The 20,316-nt window shown below is 44.5% G+C and overlaps 1 protein-coding gene and 1 pseudogene across 15 annotated transcripts in view; one reads left to right on the forward strand and one right to left on the reverse strand.

Moving 5' to 3' along the window:
* The window catches only part of Osbpl1a (oxysterol binding protein like 1A), a 170,427-nt gene that overhangs the window by 131,031 nt on the left and 19,080 nt on the right, over positions 1–20,316 (forward strand). For all 15 annotated transcript variants that reach the window (XM_021656030.2, XM_021656027.2, XM_021656032.2 and 12 more), the window contains one exon: positions 15,012–15,087. In XM_021656030.2, coding sequence (XP_021511705.1) covers positions 15,012–15,087 — 76 coding nt within the window. The remainder of the gene's footprint in view (positions 1–15,011; positions 15,088–20,316) is intronic.
* Positions 13,937–14,696, reverse strand: LOC110560209 (derlin-2-like; annotated as a pseudogene).

The raw sequence follows: 20,316 nt of genomic DNA on the forward strand, positions 1-20,316 counted from the left end.
AGTGTCTTTTGCTCTTTGGAATTGTGCCAATCCAAATTTTGCCTCCAGGAGAGAACTGCCTCAGGGGACCTACCTAGAGTTCTTCAGTTTTGTTTTCTTTGCTTGTTAGCTCAAGAAGGTTTAGGGGGGGAAAAAAAAGCTACAGATAACAAAAGGGATTTGCAAGGTTAATAAAATATAGAAGCCATTGTTTTAAAAACCACAGAAGTCACTTAAATCTTTGCTGCTTAGTTTGCTCTGCTCCTGTAAGGTCTCCTGGGGGCGGGAACCACTGAATCCACTGCCCGTTTTAAAACACTTTGTCTAAGAAGTGCCCCACGCTGGTTGTCTTGAGTCGGGATCTGAAATTCACAGTGAAGTGTGTTCACACAGCACATACTCTGATGCACACTTGGGAGAGTGGCAGTTCCTCCTCACACTTGGCCAGGCTTCTCTGCAAGGAGCCAGTGTTGCCCTCTAGGACAAATGTCCTGGAGGGCTGAGGTGCGTGCTGTTCCCAGGTGCCATGGGGCATTGTATAAGCCGGTGATAAGCTTTGTGTAGAGCAGGGCGTACCCAGCTTCTGGTACAGTCTAAGGAGTGTAGGTCAGTGTCTTCCTAGAGCCGGAGCAGCACATGCAGAACACGAGCAAGCAGGGCCAGTTGCATTTCTCAGCAGCCTCGGCTTTCTGTGCTCAGAGACCATGGTTCTTTCCACTATCATTTTACTCTGCGCTGAGCTGTATGAAGCCTTCTAACAGTCTGGAGTGAGCTCCTGGCTTAATGACTGCGTCTGCCCTGTGGGTGAGATAGCTCTGGACTTTGACAGGCATCTACCCTATCTACTCAGCTGCTTCTGTTCCAAGCTCAGCAGAACCTTACAAGGTGCAGGTCACAGCAAGTGGGCTGGGCTTTGAAGACTGCTGTGGTCTGGCTCACCCCATGGTGTCCATCCAGAGCTCTTCACAGTGTGTACAGAGCAACGACAGCTAACAGTGAGAGTAGATGTCAGAGTCTCTAAAATGCCTGTATTGTTACTTTTTGGTTCTTAATAATTTTTCTGATATGTAGGTAAGGCAGGTATTATATCCCGCTAGCAGGTTGCAGGCACAGGAAGCCTGACTTGGCCAAGAGAAGATTGCTAGAACTGTATGTCTGAACTCTGGGTTCATGAGGTCCTGTCACAAAGAACTAGTGCAGAGGGCCAGGGAGCACGATGCCCTCCTCTGGCCTTTACCTGTACATACACCACATACACATACACAAGCACAAGCAAAAAATAATTTAGGCTTTAGGCTTTTTTTTTTTTTTTAATTTTGGTAGCTACTTAGAATAACAGAGATGTGTAATGGAAACACCCTATTCTAAAACTCAGGGTAATTTGTTTCAGCTTTTGATTCTGTTTCATGCTTCCATGTAATGATTGACAAAAATTGGTACCATTTTGCCAAATGGATGGAAGCCCCCAGAAGGAAAAATGCACACAGGTAAAGTGTTACAACAGATTGTGATAAAAATACATCCTCCACAAACAGCCTTGGAGAGCATTCAATCTTCCTGTAAGCCCCATGTCTCCTGACTTCCCACCAAAGCAGAATTCTTCAAAGGAAGCACGAATAGTGGATAAAATGACAACATTTTTAATGGAATTTTTTCAATAACAGCGCATTTTTCTTCACACTATTGAAAGTCAAACACTTGCGTGTCCCTGTGTTTACAGCCCTGCCATCTTGCAGCAGCAGAAGCTAGCTGTAAGGAAGGCATGGCAGTTAGACAGGAAAAGGAAGGCCACCGGGGTTCCTGTCATAGGTGCCTCGCGTCACCGAGTGGGAACGCGCAAAGTCATCCACTGTCTGAGAAGCAGGCAAAAGCATCGCACATCATCAAAAGAAGTTAGAGCAGGGTGGTGACCTAGAGGCCGAGCACACGCAGGGTGTTTCCTTTCTGGGAAGGAAGGTGGATTTAAAGTTGAGAAGTTCGGAGCCACAGACGGCACGGTCACATTGCAGAGGAGTCTTCCACCCACCGCTGTCTGCCTCTCTGCTAACTTGCTCTTAGCTACTTTCTGCTTATCTCAGACCTGTATTACAGGGCTCTGCAGCCTTTGTCTCCAGTGCCCCAGGAAGACCCAGTCTATTGAAAGTAGTCAGACCGGATAGTGTTCATGGGATCGAGTGTTTGTTTCCAGCCAGCACTCACAAGAACAAACTTTTGGGGTCTTGCCACACCTCTCAGTCCTTCAGCCAGGCTTCTGATCCACCAGGTTCTTAGCATAGAGCTCAGACAATTTCTAGATAGTGGAGAAAAGCTGCTTTACCCTTTATGCCAACATAATTGCGAATAATGACACAGCCCAGCTCCTCTGGGACAGCAGAGCTGCGTGTGGAAGAGCCGTACCTAAGCAGTGCGTGCTGCAGGCTGTGGGGAGCGAGCGTGAAGGGACAAGTGCCTGGGACCTGTGCAGCACCTGCCTGTGCCTGTCACCACCCACCTCTCACGGTGCTCCACTTCCTTTAGGCCCCAGTGATCATGCTCTCCTCAGTTTCCTCTTCATTTTAGTGGCTCACATCTCTAGCTTAGACAAGGGTCAACAGATGACCACCCTTTCCCCAGAACGAGGCTGCCTCCTGTGGCCTCCTGCATCCTGCTCACCTCTGAAGGAAGCCTACTGCAAGCAGGCCAGTACCCAAAGTGATGTTTCTCACTAAACTGTACACTAGCTCAGATGGACGTTCCAGTCAGTGCATTTTGGCTTGAAAATCTGATAGTCTTACATACTCTACCATTAGTGCAATTATGTGATAAAACAACAGAACAGAGAAGTAAACATACATGTAAAATCACCCTAGCTCCTTTACTTTACAGAACTAGGTTCTGTAAGTGATAATCAGACTCTAAACATATAATGCATAAGATGGAAAGTGGGGGGCTGGAGAGGATGAAGCACACTTACCGTTCTTCCAGAGGAGTTTGCTTTCCAGCACCCACGCTGGGCAGCTCACCAGTCGGTCAGCTGCAGGAGGTCCAGTATTATCTTCTGGCCTCTAAGGGCAGCTGCATGCATGCGCACGCAAGCGCGCGCGCGCGCACACACACACACACACACACACACACACACACACACATTTTTAATAAAATTGAAAATAAAAAGACTCAAAGTAGACAATAACCTCACATTGTCAAAATACACAGTAAAATCAAATATCAGGTAGTTACATGAAAGTATTACCTTACAGCAGAAAGCCAGCTGTTTGAAAATTTCAAGATGCCTGACTATACAAAGTTACATAGGTGTAGTACCTTAGGTGTTCATCTGAGATGTGAGGCTAATTTTAGTTTAAGACATCTTAGATCAGGTTAGCTTCCGAACTGCTGAGCTAACCCTGCTCTTGATGTGTGGCTTCGCCAGAAGTTCTGCAGCTGGTGTATGCTAGGCTTCAGAGAGCGTTATAGAGACACCAAAATGTGTGCCTCCTGCGAGTGTCTCAGCCCGCACCAGGAACTAGCCTGATGGCGCCTGGCAAGGCCAGTCACGGAAAGGAGATTATAGTGATGGTCTTCAAAAGACCGCCCACGCTCTGCTGCTGAGATGGGTCAGTAGCTCTCAGGAAATTAATTAGGAGGAAATTATGCTACTTTAATTGAGGTGATTTGAACATATTAAACCAGAAGACGTTTTATATGTAAGATTCTTTTAAATATCTTAAATTTCCACATTATGGCAAGAATTTAATTGCTATTACATAGATTGAGGAGTGACAGTATTTTAAGACTAGAGTTATATCGTGAGCTTTGGAGCTCAGATGTTCCCCTGGTTATATGAGGGAATTTTTTTTCATAACAATGGTCAAATTGTGTTCTACTTGACCTGTCAAGCTCTGAGTTGTTTCGCTAAGGAGGCAAATTATTCTCAGATTTAAATACTGAGAGGACTGAGTATGTATGTCACTAGAATACTTGTATAGCGTACTCAAAGCCCTGGTTTCCACTTTCAGTACTGTAATAAATGAATGAATGGACTTATGGTGCAGTGGAGAGATGGCTCAGCTGCTAACAGCACTTTCTGCTCTTGCAGCGGCCCTGAGTTCTCTCCCTGGCACCCATGTCAGCTAGCTCACAGCTGCCTGTAACTCCAGCTCCAAGGGATCCGATACCGTTCTAGCTTCTGGAGCACTTGCACTCACATGGGCATACTCCCTCCATATGTTTAATTTTAAAACAAATAAGATCTTTTAAAGTCCCAGGCTTTAGAATTTTTAAAGCCAGTCTTGAAAATACCTGACAAAAGGGAGTCATATGAAAGGGGAGGAGGTCCTCCCCTACTAGTGGACTTGGAAAGGGGCAGGGAGGAGATGAGGGAGGGAGGGTGGGGTTGGGGAGGGAATGAGGGATACAGCTGGGATACAGAATTACAGAATGTAACTAATGAGAAAAATAAAATTATGGAAAAGAAAAAAAAATGAATTTGTGATCAGAGCATCTAGAGAGAACAATATAATTTAATTGCCTCCTGGAGACTGTAATCCACAGTAACATTTGAAAGGTTTTGAAAATTTGCAATAAAGAAAACTTTATTTAAAAAAAAAAGAATTTTTAAAGCATTCAGAAATGAAACACTTTAAAGTAAAATATATTATATTGTAATATAATTTATTGTAAACATTACTAATATTTTGTTCTTATAACCTAGGATGTGTTCAAAACCAATCATAGCAGAAATTTAATTAGTATTTGTTGTTGCATGGATGAATTTTTCTGCCTTTTTTCAGAGTTTCTGCCATGTCTAAAGTTTTCAGTGAATATCCCGAGGGGACTGAAGAGCTGACTCAGTGATTAAGAGCACTGGCTGCTTTTCCAGAGGCCCCGGGTTCAGTTTCAGCACCCGCATGGTGACTCAGGTCTGTGACACTAGTTCCAGGGAATCAGGGCCTTCTCTGGCCTCCGAGGTCACTGCATGCACATGGTGCACACAAAAGGAAAGAAACACGTCCTGAGAAAGGCGATTGTCTGTCTACCAAATGTGCCTGCCTTGGCAGCTGTATTATTTATTTCTGTGTGTAGTGTGTGAGTGTGCCATGGCTGTGTGGAGATCAGAAGACAGCCCCAGGTATATATCTTGACATCCCACCTTGTTTGAGGTAGCATCTCTTGTTTGTTGCTGCCTAACCCTGGCTGGCTGACCTGTGAGCCATAGCAATTCGCCATCTCTGCTCCCATTTTGCCACAGGAACATTGGGATTCCAGGCACGTGCTCTTGCCTCAGGCTTTACATGGTCCTCGTGCTTGCTCACCAGTTGCCTTCCCCTTGAACAGTCTCTCCAGCCCCACAAAAATCGTTTGGGAAAGTGGAATCTTTGCACCTGTAGGGGTAGTTTCAAGGATCCACAGCTTTTATACTTTTATAAAGACATCTGTGCTTTTCATACCCTTAGCCCATACTTGTGTTGTAGAAGTTTCTGAAGACCGTGTAATGTGTGAGATCCTCGGAGGTAGTACAGAAACCTCTCTGAGGATGCAGTCTTGTTAGTCTGTGCATTAGAGACTTTGCAAGAGAAGGATGCTGTTCTGTTTTTTTTTTTTTTTTTTTTCTTTCTTTCTGAAAGTGCTTTTAATAGCACTGGTTTTATGGTTATTAAGTCTTTAACTCGCTAAATGAAAGAGGTTTAAGATTTTAATTTTCTCTAACTTGTTAATCAGATAGCCTACATCAAAAGAAAAATCCTCTGGAGCCACCAGTAACTTGTAAGATTTAACTAGATCCCACAGCCAAGAAGGTCACAAACTGTAATGTATACTCAGATTACTATGTACTTTATGCTTTGGTTTCTATGTACAGTGAAACTCGGCAATCTTAAGGTCTGTGTTTTGGTCACATTCACCTCTCACTCTGTCCGGATCCCTCCACACTCACTCAGTTTTGGGTTGTCATTTGTTCTCAAATCTGTGAGCTTCAGGGTGAGCTGTCGGCTCACTTTTCAGTGTGTGACACCCTGTGAAGTGTGGTTGACTTAGCAGAGGCCACACCCTTAGCGATAACTGCTCTCCCTTTCCTTCAGTTACTAACAGCTCTTCAGCTATAGATGGGACTTCATGCCCACCTTCCCCCTCCAGCTGGGATTTTGGCTTGAACATGTCCATCTCTCTCTCTTTCTCTCTCTCTCTCTCTCTCTCTCTGTGTGTGGGGGGGGGTGTGTGGGTGTGGGTGTGTGTGTGATCGTGTGTGATCGTGTGTGATCCATCTCTTTGAAAGATGGTCTGTCAGTGACCTGGAACGGTCTGTCAGTAGCCCTGGCTTGGGCTAGCTGGGCAATGAACGCCAAGTATTTACCTCTTTCTTCCTTCTTCCTCAGCACAAGCTGAGGAGGCTACAGAGGTGTGCCACTAGGCATGGTTCTCACCGGGGTGCCGAGGGTCTGAAATCAGCGCTGACACTTGCATTTCACTGACTGCAGTGACGTGAGCACTTGACTGACTGAACCGACACCTAAGCCCTCCATCGTAATTGTTGAGAGAGGATCTCTACACCTGGGGCTCACTGTTTCAGCTAACTGGCTAGCCAGAGTCCCTGGGATCCGCCTGTCTCCATCCTCCCCCCTCTTCTGCCTCCAGCGCTGGGGATAGCTGTGCTAGCACCCAGCTTCAACAAAGCAGCGAGGGCATGAACTCAGGTTTTCATGCTGGCGCTGCAGGCCTTTTGACAACCAGCTCATCTCTTTAACCCTGTGTGTGTTCTTTCGAGAGAGTACTTCTTGGCTGGCACTGTTGTCCTTTCACATGAAGAGAGGGGTTCACACAGCATTTTCTATCATCCTGCATGTCTTAGCTGGGACAAACAAAATAGAGCAAGAATTTCCTGCTGTGGGTTTGGGTAGTTTTCAAAGAACATTTACCTAATGATAAACTAAGAAAGCTTACCCGAACATCATTTCCCTTTTAGCTGTTTTTGAATAATATGTTTGTGAACTTTATTCCAAAATGAGCCATTTTACATTTGTGTGTGTGTGTGTGTGTGTGCGTGTAAACGAATTAAGACTTTATTGCTGTTGTAATTTACGCTGCACTGTCATGTAAAAATCTTTTCCATTTTATAAATGACTTTCTAATTTGGAAGCCATTTCAGTCAGGTCAGTAGGGATCAGAAATTGAAGATACAAGCAGTGTTCGTTTAGATTTTGCTCCAATTGGAATTTGAGAGACAAGAGGAAGAATCTCTGCAGCTGAGAAGAGATAAGTGTTAGCTGTTGACAGACGTGCAGCACCCCACGTGAACACACTGGTCCTCACGTTAGGCTGCAGCTGCAGATACGTGGGAATCTCATTTCTCTTGTTACCTCATTGTTAACCAGGAATCTGTCTGCAGTCGCTTCCCACTTGCAAAGGAAAAATTGGTTTTCTCTATTGGAGTCTTGCTGGGTGTCTTAACTACACTTGAGGTTAGACCAAGTGCCCAGGAATAAATAGATCGACACAAAATGAACTCTGCTATTTTGTGAACTTTTTATTTCATATCGCTTTGTTTTGGGCATCTGTCTTGCTAGTCTTTTGCTTAAATATTTTGGTTTCTGATTTTGTGTTATGGTTTCTGTGTGTGTTTGTGTATGACAGGGGCTGTTTCCTGAGATTTTTGTTTCTGTATTGTTTGTTTATATTTTAAAGAGGGAAAGTGCATGGAGTTGGATGGGGAGAATCTAAGAGAGGTTAGGGGAGGTGAAAAGCATGATCAGAATATATTGAATAAATATAATTTTTTTCAGTAGAAAAAAAGACAACAAAAAGAAATAGCCAGGGAAACAAACAAGCAAACCTCTAGTGGGGCCTAGAGACATGGCTCAGCAGTTAAGAGCATGCATAGTGCCTGTAGCCCATGAAATCACACAGCCCCAGGAGAGCAGCCATCATGCATCAGTTCACAGTGGAAATGGCCACCCTGTAGACAGGCCCACAGGACAGCCTGGGCTACAATTTCCCAGTTAAAATCCACTTCCCAAGTGATTCTAGCTTGTAAAGTTAACAATTTAGCTGGCACAGTAAGAAATTGAGATCTAGTTTTATTCTTCTGCCTGTAAATTCCCAGTTTTTCTGCTACCATTTTCTAAAAGTAAAGTTTTGATGTTTCTGTGCCTTAGATCTAGATCTTCTGTTCTGTTGAAGTTCATATCTATTTTTATGACAGTACCATGCTATTTTGTTACAGTGGCTTCTTTTTTTTAAAACAATATTTGAAAATGTATACATGTACATAATGTATCTTGATGATGTCCACCCCCTACTTCCCTGTTCTGATTCTTAGCCCTCCCCGTCTTATATACTTTTCTTTTGCTGTGCTGAGACACCATTACTAAGGCAGCTTATAAAAGAAAGTCTTAATTTAGGCTTACAGTTTCGGAGAGTTGGAGTCCGTCAAGGCAAAATAGACATGGCAGCAGGAAGAGCTAACAGCGCACATCTTGATCGGCAAGTAGGCAGAGAGACACACACTGGGAGTGGAAGGAGTCTTTTGAATGCTTAAAGCCTGGCCCCAGTGACATGACTCATCTAACAAAATACGTATCCTAATCCTTTCCAGTTTCCTAATCAGTTCTCAACTGTGGACCAAGCATTTAAATATATGAACTCCTGGAAGCCACTTTCATTCAAACTACCACAACCCTCAAGACAGCTTCCTCCCAACTTACAGTCCCCCTCATAATTGTTTTTTTTTTTTTTAAAAAATATATATATACATATATATATAAAATTCACCACTGAGTCCAGTTAGTGTTTTCATATGTGCCTGGTGTGGGGACACTACTAGGGTGTGAGCAACCTTTTGGTGGCCACAGCCTCACGGATAACCTCCCTTTCCCAGCTGTCAGGCACCCATAATTTCCTAGCTGGGGTAGGTCCATGTGAATCCTTCCCCAGCTCTGCTGGAATGTTGGCTGTGATGATTTGTGGATCCCTGTAGCTGCTGTGAGCTCCTGTGTGCCAGGGTCATATCATATGAGCCTTTCACAGCACCTCTGCAGTGTTCTTTCTGTCCCGTCTGCTGTGATAGTCATTGAACCTTGGGTCAAGTTAAGTTAATATAAGTGTACTGTCCGTGGCTAAACATTCACGGTTCTTACTCTCAGCACTCAGAACTGTTATAAATCACTGTATTAACCATGTCCCAGTGTAGAACAGATGATCCCCTGAACAAAGTTGAGAGTAGCACACATGGGTTTAAAGACAAATATTTAGAATGCAGTTTGACAATGGGACCATTTAAGGGGGGGGGGAAATGATAATAGGTACTGTGCTAGGACCTGTGACGCTCTCAATCATAGGTTTTGTTTGTTTTAAACTGGGTTTACAGCATAAGATATGAACTTCCTGTAGAACTTGCCCCAGATTCAACCAGAAAGTGGTTGACTACCCATGTCACAGCAATGCCTTTACTGCATCTTGCTTAGCAGGACAGGGTGACAGCATGCAGGATCCAGTGCTGGACAAGACCACTGATGCCTATCTTTGCACACCCAGTGGCCTACATAACAAAGTAGCCAACAGGAAGACAGTTCCTGTCAGCTCGTGATTGATTTCTCTATGTCTTGCAACCGAAGTGTGTGTTATCTTCAGCAATAGGAACTTAACAACTAGTGATACTAGCAGTCAAGAATAATGGACATTGTTTTGGCTAGCCCTGGGATTTCTTGTCTTTTGGCAGTGCTGAGATACAGCTGTTTGTTTTACATGCTCATTGCAATGGTAATATATGTAGTTTGGAGACAGATTACTTTACAAATTGTACCACAAAATATAATCACCTTCCAGTAGGAAGTGAGGCAGGTATTTGCCATATCCAACTAATGAAAAAGACACTGTAGCGCAGTGACACCACCAGTGACTGCTGTAGAACCAGGCTTGTACTTTATAAAGAGCCATTGAAGCTGAGTTCTAAATTAGAAGTTGAACCTTGATTTCTAAGAAGCTCTAATTGTGCTGGGCATTATTTTTTTTTTTAGTGTTTATCTAACTGCCAAATAAGATGAGCTAATTGTACAAGCTCTTAAACTGGGAGATTTGCTAAGGCCCTAAGTGAGCCAGTAGCAAGAGTGCAATAGAACTGGTTCCGTCCCAGATGTGCATTCATGCACCCTCACCCAAGTGTACTAACATTTCAGTATTTGCATGGCTGTACTCGTGACATAGGCGTGCTCTTACTGGCCCCTGGGAATTAGGGAATGCATTTGAACAGTGACCCTCCCCATGCCCCTGTTCTAACTGAAGCTCCATTTTGCTCGTCTTATTGTATCAACAGCATTATCATCTTGGCCAAAGGTCTCATGAGAAGTGGTGATTTGTGCTTACCGTGGCGATCTGTGAAACACAAACTGGAAGGCAGTGGGTGTCTGCAGATGAATGAATCCTTGGCTGCTGTGAATTTTGGCTTGTGCCAAAATTAGACTTCAGTGGTCCAAGTATGGGTCAAATCTGTGCTCTGCCAGACTGTGGAGCAGGGCAATTGTGGTGTGACAAGAGAGACAGTACATCACAAAGATAAAACAAACTGAGGAGACTTCTCATTCAAAACCCTGATACTGTGTTGTTGTGTAGACAGCCATAACGTCTTCTGTGTGGTCCCAGACCGAGCCAGGCAGAACACTGTCAGCCCCTGGTACCATGTTTTTCCTTAGGCTGCAGGATAATGACCCTCAGAGGGACTCCAGAGGAGGAGAATAGCCTGTCTGTGCTCACTGCTGGGCCATTCTGCCTCCTGCCTTGAGCTAACACCGCCACCCAGTAGTGTAGGAACTACCCTCACTTTTTCTTTACTCCTGATGGAAATTTTTATATACAGAAGTATATGGTGCAAATGTCCTAACTTCATCTACCTATATCTTTATTTAAATCTCACCCCTCCCTCTGCCTCATTGGCCTTGAGCAGGTTGTGAGCTGGCTTTTGTCCTGCTTGACTTTGCTTTCTTGAGCAGTTTGTTTCTTCTGCACAGTCTTCAGCAGAGTCACTGGGAGGCAGTGCATGCAGTGCAACGCCACTGTGCCTGTGAGGGCCGTGTGGCTAAGACAGGGCTCCCGCTCTGTTATATGCCGCTGTGTCCGCGTGGGCCGTGTGGCCGAGACGGGGGCTCCTGCTCTGTTATATGCCGCTGTACCTTTGTGGGCAGTGTGGCCGAGACAGGGGCTCCCGCTCTGCTGTGTTTTACCAGTACAGGCTGTAAGGCAGCAACAGGTATTCTCCACTGTACTCCCTTGTTTCATTATAGCGAATGTTCCCTTTGAGCTCATAACTAAGTTGCTGCTCTGGGAGTATAAAGTGCACTGCATGTAAAGACAATGTGTAAATTGTTTGCGCTGATGCATGTCAGAATGCTAATGTCCTAGCTGCAGCACTTGCTCACCGAGTTAGCTTCCTCCCTGCAGTGGCTGAATGCCTGGCAAGACCTCACAAGGGCAAGCCACTCGACGTGTGCAGAGGTGGAGGGGTGCTCACTATGGTCCCACCTGTACCTGGGGAGCTATTGGCAGCTGATGGGAGGGAGAATCAGCTTTCTTCAGGGGCGTGTTCCCTGTTCCATTGACCTTCTTCACATAGGTTAGTTACACCCATGCACATTTTGGCAGCACTGTTTTCAGACTTGGGATTATTTGGAGAGGGACATGAAGTAGGAAGAAAGACATGGTGGGCCATTCTCAAGGAGCCGGAAGGTATATGAACAAAACAGGTTGTTTACATATATGACATTCTCAATGAATAATGCTTTTAAATAATTTAAGTAAAACTTGAAGGAAGGTTTGTTTGGTTCTTAGTTCCATAGGCCTCAGTCTTTGATCCTTGGCGCCCTTGGTTCTGAGTCTTAGGACAGGACCAGGGACTCCATGTAGCCTTCAAAGGCATGCCCATTGCCTCCTTCCTCCACCTAAGCTCATCTTCTTAAATTTCCAGAATAAGAAGTGCTGCTGGCTCTGAGCTAGCTCTTCAGCAAAAGAGGTCACCGGAGCATTCTATTCACCCTGCAGTAACAACCAAAATTAGTTTATTTCTTTCCTTCTCACTTGATTAACCTGGATCTTGCTACATTGGAAATTTGTGTAATGTTTTCTGTGTTTAAGCGGGATGGCTGCTCATCCTTGGCCTCAGTGACATTCGGCAGATGACTGTGGGTCAGTCTTGCTCTCTGCACGCTGCCCAGCACCACAGCACCCCTGGCCTTGCTTGGTACATATCAGCTTTCTGTGCTGTGCCTCATGCAGCCTGGGCCAGAAACCCCTTCCTCACATGGATGGAATCTCTCTCCCCTCTGGGCGTGTCACTCTAACATCTGCATGCACCTGCAGTGTAATTCCTATTGGTTTGGGTACACATAAAACCAAATGCTTTCTAGAACAGAAAATGTCTGCTAACAGACTTATACCATCCAGTTTCTTCCTAAACCCTTCTCCCCTCTGCTAGGCCCTGTGGCAGTGTAAAACCTGCCCTTCTGGGAACTTCTGTACTCATTGGCTCGCAGTCCTGGATACACAGATTATGCAGGTGTCACATGCTCAGGGCTGTGGAGAAGGGTGAAAAGACAGGTTCGGGGAGGGTGTTACAGGGTGTCTTGATGGCTGTCACCCAAGCGCTGTACTCCAGGACTCCTGCTTTGCCTCTAACCGCCTGCTTCCTGTGTCCTTCTAGAATACATGTTTCCTTTGCGACCGGTTAGACATGTTTTCTAGACACTTTTCTGCATAGCAGTGCTGAGGAGACTGTTGAAAAATGGCACCAGATCTGGGTCTCAGTTTGTGTGGCTCTTGGGGCTATTTTGGCTGTGTGCCTCTCTGCACAGTCTGCCATTGCACCTGTCTTCCTGGCAGCCTCGGCAGCCTTAGACCATAGTCAACAACTCTGAGGTCATTGTTAAACCAAGACTTCTGCATAGCATATATCCTGTAGGCCAGTATTTGCTCATAGTTTCTGGCCAATTCTTAGCACAACATGGGCTGAATAAGGTTTGCACCTGGCTCTGCATGTTCCAACCAGTCTGGATTAAGTGTTCCCACTCACAATTCCTTACACTTCTGCTCTATGGTTTTGTATGGAATACATATTATTGCTGGTAATTGGCTTCCTCATAAATGAGTAATTAATATATTTCCACAAAATACCACAAAAGGATAAGTAGAGGCTATCCCAAGTGGGACTCCTAGTGGCAAACCTGTGGCAATTTCTAAATGGTTAATAATTACCAAGCTTGAAATTCCTTATCTTCGTCTCATTTAAAAAAATAAATAAATAAAAATTAAAAAAAAAAAGCCTCTGAGAGCCAGTGTGCTAGCACATACTTCTAATCCCAGCACTGCAGAGGCAGTGTCCTGGGCAAGTTAGAATGTATAATACAAGGCCTCTGCTTTACTTTGTTTTATTTTTTTTTAATTTTGATAATTTGTTTATTTTCTATTTTAATTTTTTCTTTTTTTTTTTTTGAGAGAGATGGAATTCAGTTTTATTTTGTCCTCTCTGAAATGTTCATTAACACCACGGCCTTGTCTGTCAAAGAAGAGGAGGAGGAAAAGCCCTGTCTTGAGCCACAGAGCTCGAGTACCATGTACTTGTTAGAGGCTACAGGATGTTTTTCCAGCTTTTGCCTCCAAGAGGCTAGACTTTTAGTCTCAGCAGAGGGAGGAGCCCCTGGCAAACGGCTGGACATGTCTTCTGTGTTAGTCAGTATACCAGTCCATAAAGCGCATTTCAAGTTAAAATCCGTCAAGCTGTCAAAAGTGTCCACACTTTTGCAACAAGGGATAAAAGAATCCCAATGGTCATTTCACTGAGTCTTTCTCAGATGGGCCTCGTAATGGCACAGCTGCTTTACCCTCCAAAGCGCTGGCCCTCACCCCAGGTGAAGCTTCCTGGCCACTCTTCAGGTAGAGGTAGTTGGGATCTTCATCTGCATATCAAAAATAAGCCCCAAAATAAGTGGTGTTTTCAGAATTTTTATTTCACCAGCCTGATTGGGAAATATATCTTCCAAGAAAAAAGTATATGTGCCCAACTGCAATACCCAAAAGATCCACAGTAATCGAGTTCACCAACAAGGAGAACCCCATGAGTACCCAGGGCAGAAAGGGAGCCTGGAAGTTTAGAAGACCAAAGAAGTTCATGCGGATGTGGGTTCCTTAGGCTCCACACAGAGACCAGCATTATTGTAAAGGCCTGGCCTAAAAAAAAACTAAGCTCACAAACAAACCAAAAAGAGTCATTAAAAAATCCACCAAAAAAGAACATAAATGCAAAGTCTGCTGTCAGAGCCTCCTTCTAGCATTCAATAGTAACACTATAGAAAAATCATGTTAAAAAATTTTTTTTAATTTAACTGGACCAAAAAATAAGAAATTGGTGATTAGACTCCATATTTGAAAGTGCTTAAAAATTAATTCAGGATGGAAGTATAACTGAAGGTGTGATCAGTCCCAACTGCATGGCCTCAGTGATGAGGGAGCTGGTGTAGTGCAGGCAGCTGACCGGCAGGATCTGCAAGTGCTCCAGCCGGAGGCTCTGGAGGCTGTCTTCCCCACTGCGCCTGCCCCCTTTCCCCTTCACCAGTATTCATTTAATTCTCTAAAATGCTTCAGGCTCCAGGAAGGCATTTTGTGTCCATCAGTTGGCTAGAGTGTTGTGGTTTGTTAACTCCCACTATGGCTGCTGGTTTTGAGTCAGGTAACAGAAGCAGATCTGCCAGCACACAAAAAGACATATGGGGGTTCTTCAGATGCGAGGCAATCTGTCCTTCTTCTGGGGACCAGGAAAGGAGATGGGATTATAATCACTGTGGTGCTGAAGACAAGGGTCCTGTTTATTTGCTCTGAGATTGTCAGGCTCTGAAAAACAGTGAATGGAGATGGCCCTGCTGTGCTCTGTCTGTGACAGTGCTATTTTTGCAGTGGCTCTGTCCATGTGTGTGCCTACATTCAGGTCAGTGATAACATATTTTTCTTTCCAATGTCACAGGCATTAAATATGAACTCTTTTTTCTTTTCTTTTTCCTTTTTTTTTTTTTTTTTTTCTCCAGAACAAGCCTGCCTTCACCTATGTTCTCCAGAAATGACTTCAGCATCTGGAGCATCCTCAGAAAATGCATTGGGATGGTGAGTCGACTTCCGTTTCTGTTTCCGGCTGCCACCTGCCTGACCGCACGTCCTTGGGAAGGGAGTCTTGAGAAAAAGAACATAACCGTGTGGCCTACAGTTGTGAAACACCATGAGAGTAAAAAAATTCAGACAGGAGGCTTCCCAGAAGAGTCAGGGTTTTAAGTGACGTTCCTATAGGAAAATAAGGACATGCTTTTCCCCTGTGGCTCACCAAGTTGGTCTTTCCCAGACACCACCTCAGAGAGTCTCTCCAGGAACAGACCACACTAAGTAGATCTTCCTCGGCTTGGCTTCTGTGCAGGACCAGCGCCCTGGCTCCGAGGGTGGGATGTTAAATGTATGGATCATGTCTGCGCTGCACTGTCAGGGCAGGGGAGTCTAGTGTGGGAGAGGGAGGACAGAGGCAGAAGTTCCTCTTGCATTGCCTCCTGGGTTCCCTTGAAGGTACAGGTCTGCTCTGCCACCGGATGCTGGGCCAGCAGTCTCTTCCTAGTATGGTCCCCTAGGGTGATCCTAGCAGGACCACCAGGACTGGGGATAACTGAATAATGTGGGTCTCTCGGTGCCAGGGACTCAGCCTGACCATTGCCCTGTCAATGCTGCCATGTAGTGTGCCGACTGGATGCTCCCAGAACCTTCCCTGCACATGCGGTTCTGATGCGGAGTCTTTTTCAGCCACTCCTACATTCTCCTCGTGCTCTTTTCCTCTGAGGCTGGGTACTGTTAACAGAGACTTCCAAAGTGCTCATCCCAGAAACAGTCTGTTGAAACTAGGGTCTTCTGAATCCATCACAGAATAATTCAGCTAAGCTTTGTGAAGCTGTAATTTCATGTCAGCCCTGCCGCTCCTTGCGGTGAAACCTGAGCAGAGTGGCCTCCCGGGTCAAGTCGGGGTACTAGCTTACACTTAAGAGATGTGTGCAAAGATGAGTAACTTACACTAAATGTATAAATATCTGACAATAGAATAGTGCTCAAAACACAGTAGCCTTCTATCACCAGGAATGCCAGCTGAGAGTCAGAAACTGGGGCAAACTTATGGCAAATATGTACTTAAGACGAGGATGATACACCCAGCCAAGCTGCCTGCTAATGCAGGGCGCTTGTCCCTGGCTTTAACAATCTCTTTGTAACTGAGAATTCAAGACAAAATGAATTTCTCTACAATATTTCAGACCTTCAGGAGACAATACCTTTGTCATCTAATGTTTAGTTGTGTGTGTATGTGTGCTTATAAAATGAAAACTGTGGTAATGATAATCATGAAAATAATCAATATGGTAATCATGAGAATGATCATGATAATCATGGGAATGATTATCATTACCACAGTGATTTTTTTTATAAGCAATACTGATTTCAACTCATTAAATTGATCTCATAACTTGCTGATAAACCAAAATTCATTGTTTGAAAAACACTGTTCTGTGTTCTTATAGAACCAATGCCACATCTGCCTTAAGACCATGTGGGAAAGGAATTTGTATGAACACATCCTGTGTGGTTGGTCTTTCTGAAAATGTAACTTTTTGTAAGTCTTTTATCTGAGCCTATCTCCTGTCTTAGCAGATGTCAGGTGCTGAGGTGGTATCAGGTGGTAGATGTTTGCGGAAATGACCAACCATGTGCCTGTTTGTCTTTAGCAAGTTCCTGTCGACATTAGAACTGGTCTTTCTAAGTTAGGAGATGACATCACGTTGGATCAAGCCTGTCACTTCAAGCCAGGACTTGGCTATGTTTTTATTTTTAGGTACAGAGCTACCTGTACAAATAAACACTTTGATGAGTCATAAATAAGGTAAAACAAATACAAACAGCTGTGTGGGTTGGTAGAGTTCTGTGGAGTGTTTTGAAACCTGTCTGTAGATCTGGCTGATGAAAGCGTGGACAGAGAGCTGCAAGGTGACCCTGCTGACGTTCTAGATTGGTTAATGTGGGCTTAAGGGACATCACCAGCATCTGCACTGTTCTACAGGTGCCGAGGATGGAAGGATTGCCTCTCCTAGGCAGCAGAAGGAGTCAGGAGGTGGAAGTGCGGGCCACCAGCAGAGGTGGAAGTAGAGATATCCTGCAGAGTAGTGCGAACAAATGGTACTACCATAGCTAAGTTTGGATTTTTCTGCATAACTCACTCTCTTATACACCTATTTCACTCTGCCCTAAAGAGAACAAGTCAAGACTTAGAAAACAGTAGTATTCACACATTTCGATATTCTTAAAGAATTTCTTTGAAAATCTTTTACTTTGTGCCCATGACTTTGTTACAGTTAATATCAATCGGAATTTGAAAAGTCATGTGCATGCCTTCAGCTGTCGTATTTCTTCTCTGAGCACTGGCGGTCTCTTCGTTTGGCAGTAAGATGTTGGTTTTGTGGTTAGTTGGTTTCTTTCTCGAAATGGGACCTTGGTGTGCAGCCTAGGCTGGCTTTGAACTCTGAATCCTTCTGCCTCTGCCTTTTCTGGGGTTAGGAACAGAGAAAATGTGCCTGCGTCCTGTCTGACCCATTTACACTGCCCACACTGACAGTGTGTTGAGTGCCTCAGGCACCAGCGTCACTGCTGAACACTAATCTGAACTCCTCCCTAGTTATGGCATGCTCACACAGTAATGTGTAGTGTAGTTGGAAATACAGGTTTTAAAACTCACAGGAGGCAGGGGTAGACATTTCTGTGAACTGGAGGCCCGCCAGGGTTACACAATGAGACTCTGTGTCCAAAACTAAGATGAAATAAGACCCACAGGAAATACGTGTGTGCTAGGAATGGTAGGGGTCTAACTTTGACGAATAAGCAAAGTCCGTGTGTTGGCAGTTCAGGCACTTAGCACCCTGTACACAGGTGCTACAACACGTCCACAGCAGGACTCACCAGTACCCCATATCTTGCTTTGTTTCTAAAAAGTATAGAATCTCACATTTCTCACACCTATGTAGTTCTTCTTTTCCTTTTCCATTTTGTCTTAGATAGGGTTTTGTTAGCAAATATGGGATTGGTTACATTGCATGAAGTGAACACTCTGTATAACTAGAATTCCATGCAAACCTCTTTGTGGTTAAAGCTTTCATTAAGGAATGCCCAGCTTCCCAGCACTCCCATGGCACTGGCTCCTGGAGACTCTTGCTCTATTGTCTTGTCCGAAGGTCTCCTTCATCCTCTGCCCCCTTCTCCTGTCCCTGGTTTCTGAGGCTTCGTTAGCAGGCTCATGTGTAGGTTTAGCTTTCGAGTACTCATAGCCTACACAAACTGGCCTCTGGGCCTGGGCACAGAGCCCTTGCCCTCACTGCAACCCTGTCTGCATTCCCTGTCTTCACAGCACTGCCTCCTTAGTGCTTGATTATGGCAAGAGATGACAGAGGTCCGGTTTATGATGAATGGTGATTTTTAAAATGAAAATTCTGTAGTACTCTGTAGGGCTCTGTGGAGTCTACTACCATCATTTGTTGATAAAGTGCACAAGCAAGGTATTTTCTAATAGTTCAAAAGCATAAAGTTCTATTTCCCTTAGTCTTAGTACTGCTAGTCTTTATTTCCTACAGAAATTAATTAAATTGCATTGAACTAATTTTTGTCTTTGAAAGTATTCTATTGATTACTTTGTATTTCACTACGACAAAATGTATCTAAAATGAACTTGGCTGTAAAGGTTTAACAGCTAAATGTTTCTTTGTGCTATTTATGATTATAAATCATATCAGTGATAGCTGTATGGGTGAAACATTTGTATAATGTGAGCATAAAATGTAGAATGATGTTTGTGTGTGAGTAACCTGCCCTTGGTGCAGTTAGACTTGCACATCTGAGTAACCATTTCCAACTGCAAAAATGAAAGTGAAATTTTAGGACAGTTGTTATTTTAATAGACACCAAGATTGAGAAACCCTTTGCACACTAATAGACAGATGGGAGTAGGAGTTTGTGGGATTTTTTAATATCTAGAATTGTCATTCAGTTCTTTGTCTCTTCTCAGATATATGCCAAAAAATTGAGTGCACTATCAAAAATAATTTTATGATCTATAAGCTGACAAGTCAATTAAGAATTATTTCATTGTTTTTAAAAATAAAACTTTGGAAAACTACCAAAGAGGGTGTGGGCCCCTCTTGTGACAGCTGGGGCCCTCATGGATGTCACAAGAGCTTTCCCAGGGATCTCACATGTGCACAGCTCTTTGACCCTGTATAAGGGATTAAAAACTTTAGTTTCCCCCCAAAGCATACCTTTGCCAATTTGTATTTTTTGATGAAATGGTTTTGTGTAACCTTGGTCTCTGAAATATGTGTTAGTGACTTTTCTACCACTGTGACAAGTTACCTGATAGAAACAATATGAGGGAGAAAAGATTTGTTTGGGCTTCCTGTTCAAGATGCTTTATCAAAAGCTTGGCTGGACCCTTGAGAGGCTGGAGAGAGTAGCAGAGAAGGTTCTCACGGAGGGCAGCCAGAAAAGAGAGATGAGATGGGTCAGGGACAACCATCCTGCAAAGGACTCCCTCTTGGGAGCCACTTTCTTTATCCAGGCACCATATCCCATCTCCTAAGTGTGGCCACCATGTTGGGAACCCACCAGTGAAGTCAGAGTGAAGTCGCCTCTAGCTACTTGTGTTCACCTGCCACTGAGCAAGCCTTCAACTCGCAGCCACACCTCTCTCTCCCTCAAAACTGTGTGTTCACCTGACTAGCTGGAGAGGTGACAAAGTGGGAGCCTGGTGTGCTACGGACACTGGCTGATAGAACAACCAAGTAGTAAAGTGAAACTTGACCCCACACACCCCATCTTCCTAGCGTCATGATCTGAAATCAACGTCTTCTAGGAGAACTGCCAGGAGTCACTCTGCTGGTACACAAGTCCATAGCTCCTGGGATGCAGCGGATGAGTGGTGCCTGGGGTGAAGAGGCTACTCCTTCATATGAAGCTCTGAGGGCTTTCACACACAAAAAACATGTTTACAGTAATTCATGGTGTGTATGGGTGTTTACAGTAATTCCAGGTGGGGGGTGTCCATCTTGTATCTTCACTTTGTAAGTGGTACCCACGAAAGGGGGCCTCTGGGTATTCACCTAGCCCAGGTGCTGCCCCAGGCCTGCTGGAGCTGAGGGGACAGTGTCCATGGAGTGGGCTATCAAAACAAATGGCAGGAGAAGACTGGGGTTGACGGGCCCAGCTAGGGCCACCCTCATCCTTTCACGCCCCCTCCTATCTTTGCCCAGCCAGCTCATAGCTCATTGC

The sequence above is a fragment of the Meriones unguiculatus genome, chromosome 2, assembly GCF_030254825.1.
Source record: "Meriones unguiculatus strain TT.TT164.6M chromosome 2, Bangor_MerUng_6.1, whole genome shotgun sequence".
In the NCBI taxonomy this organism is placed as follows: domain Eukaryota; kingdom Metazoa; phylum Chordata; class Mammalia; order Rodentia; family Muridae; genus Meriones; species Meriones unguiculatus.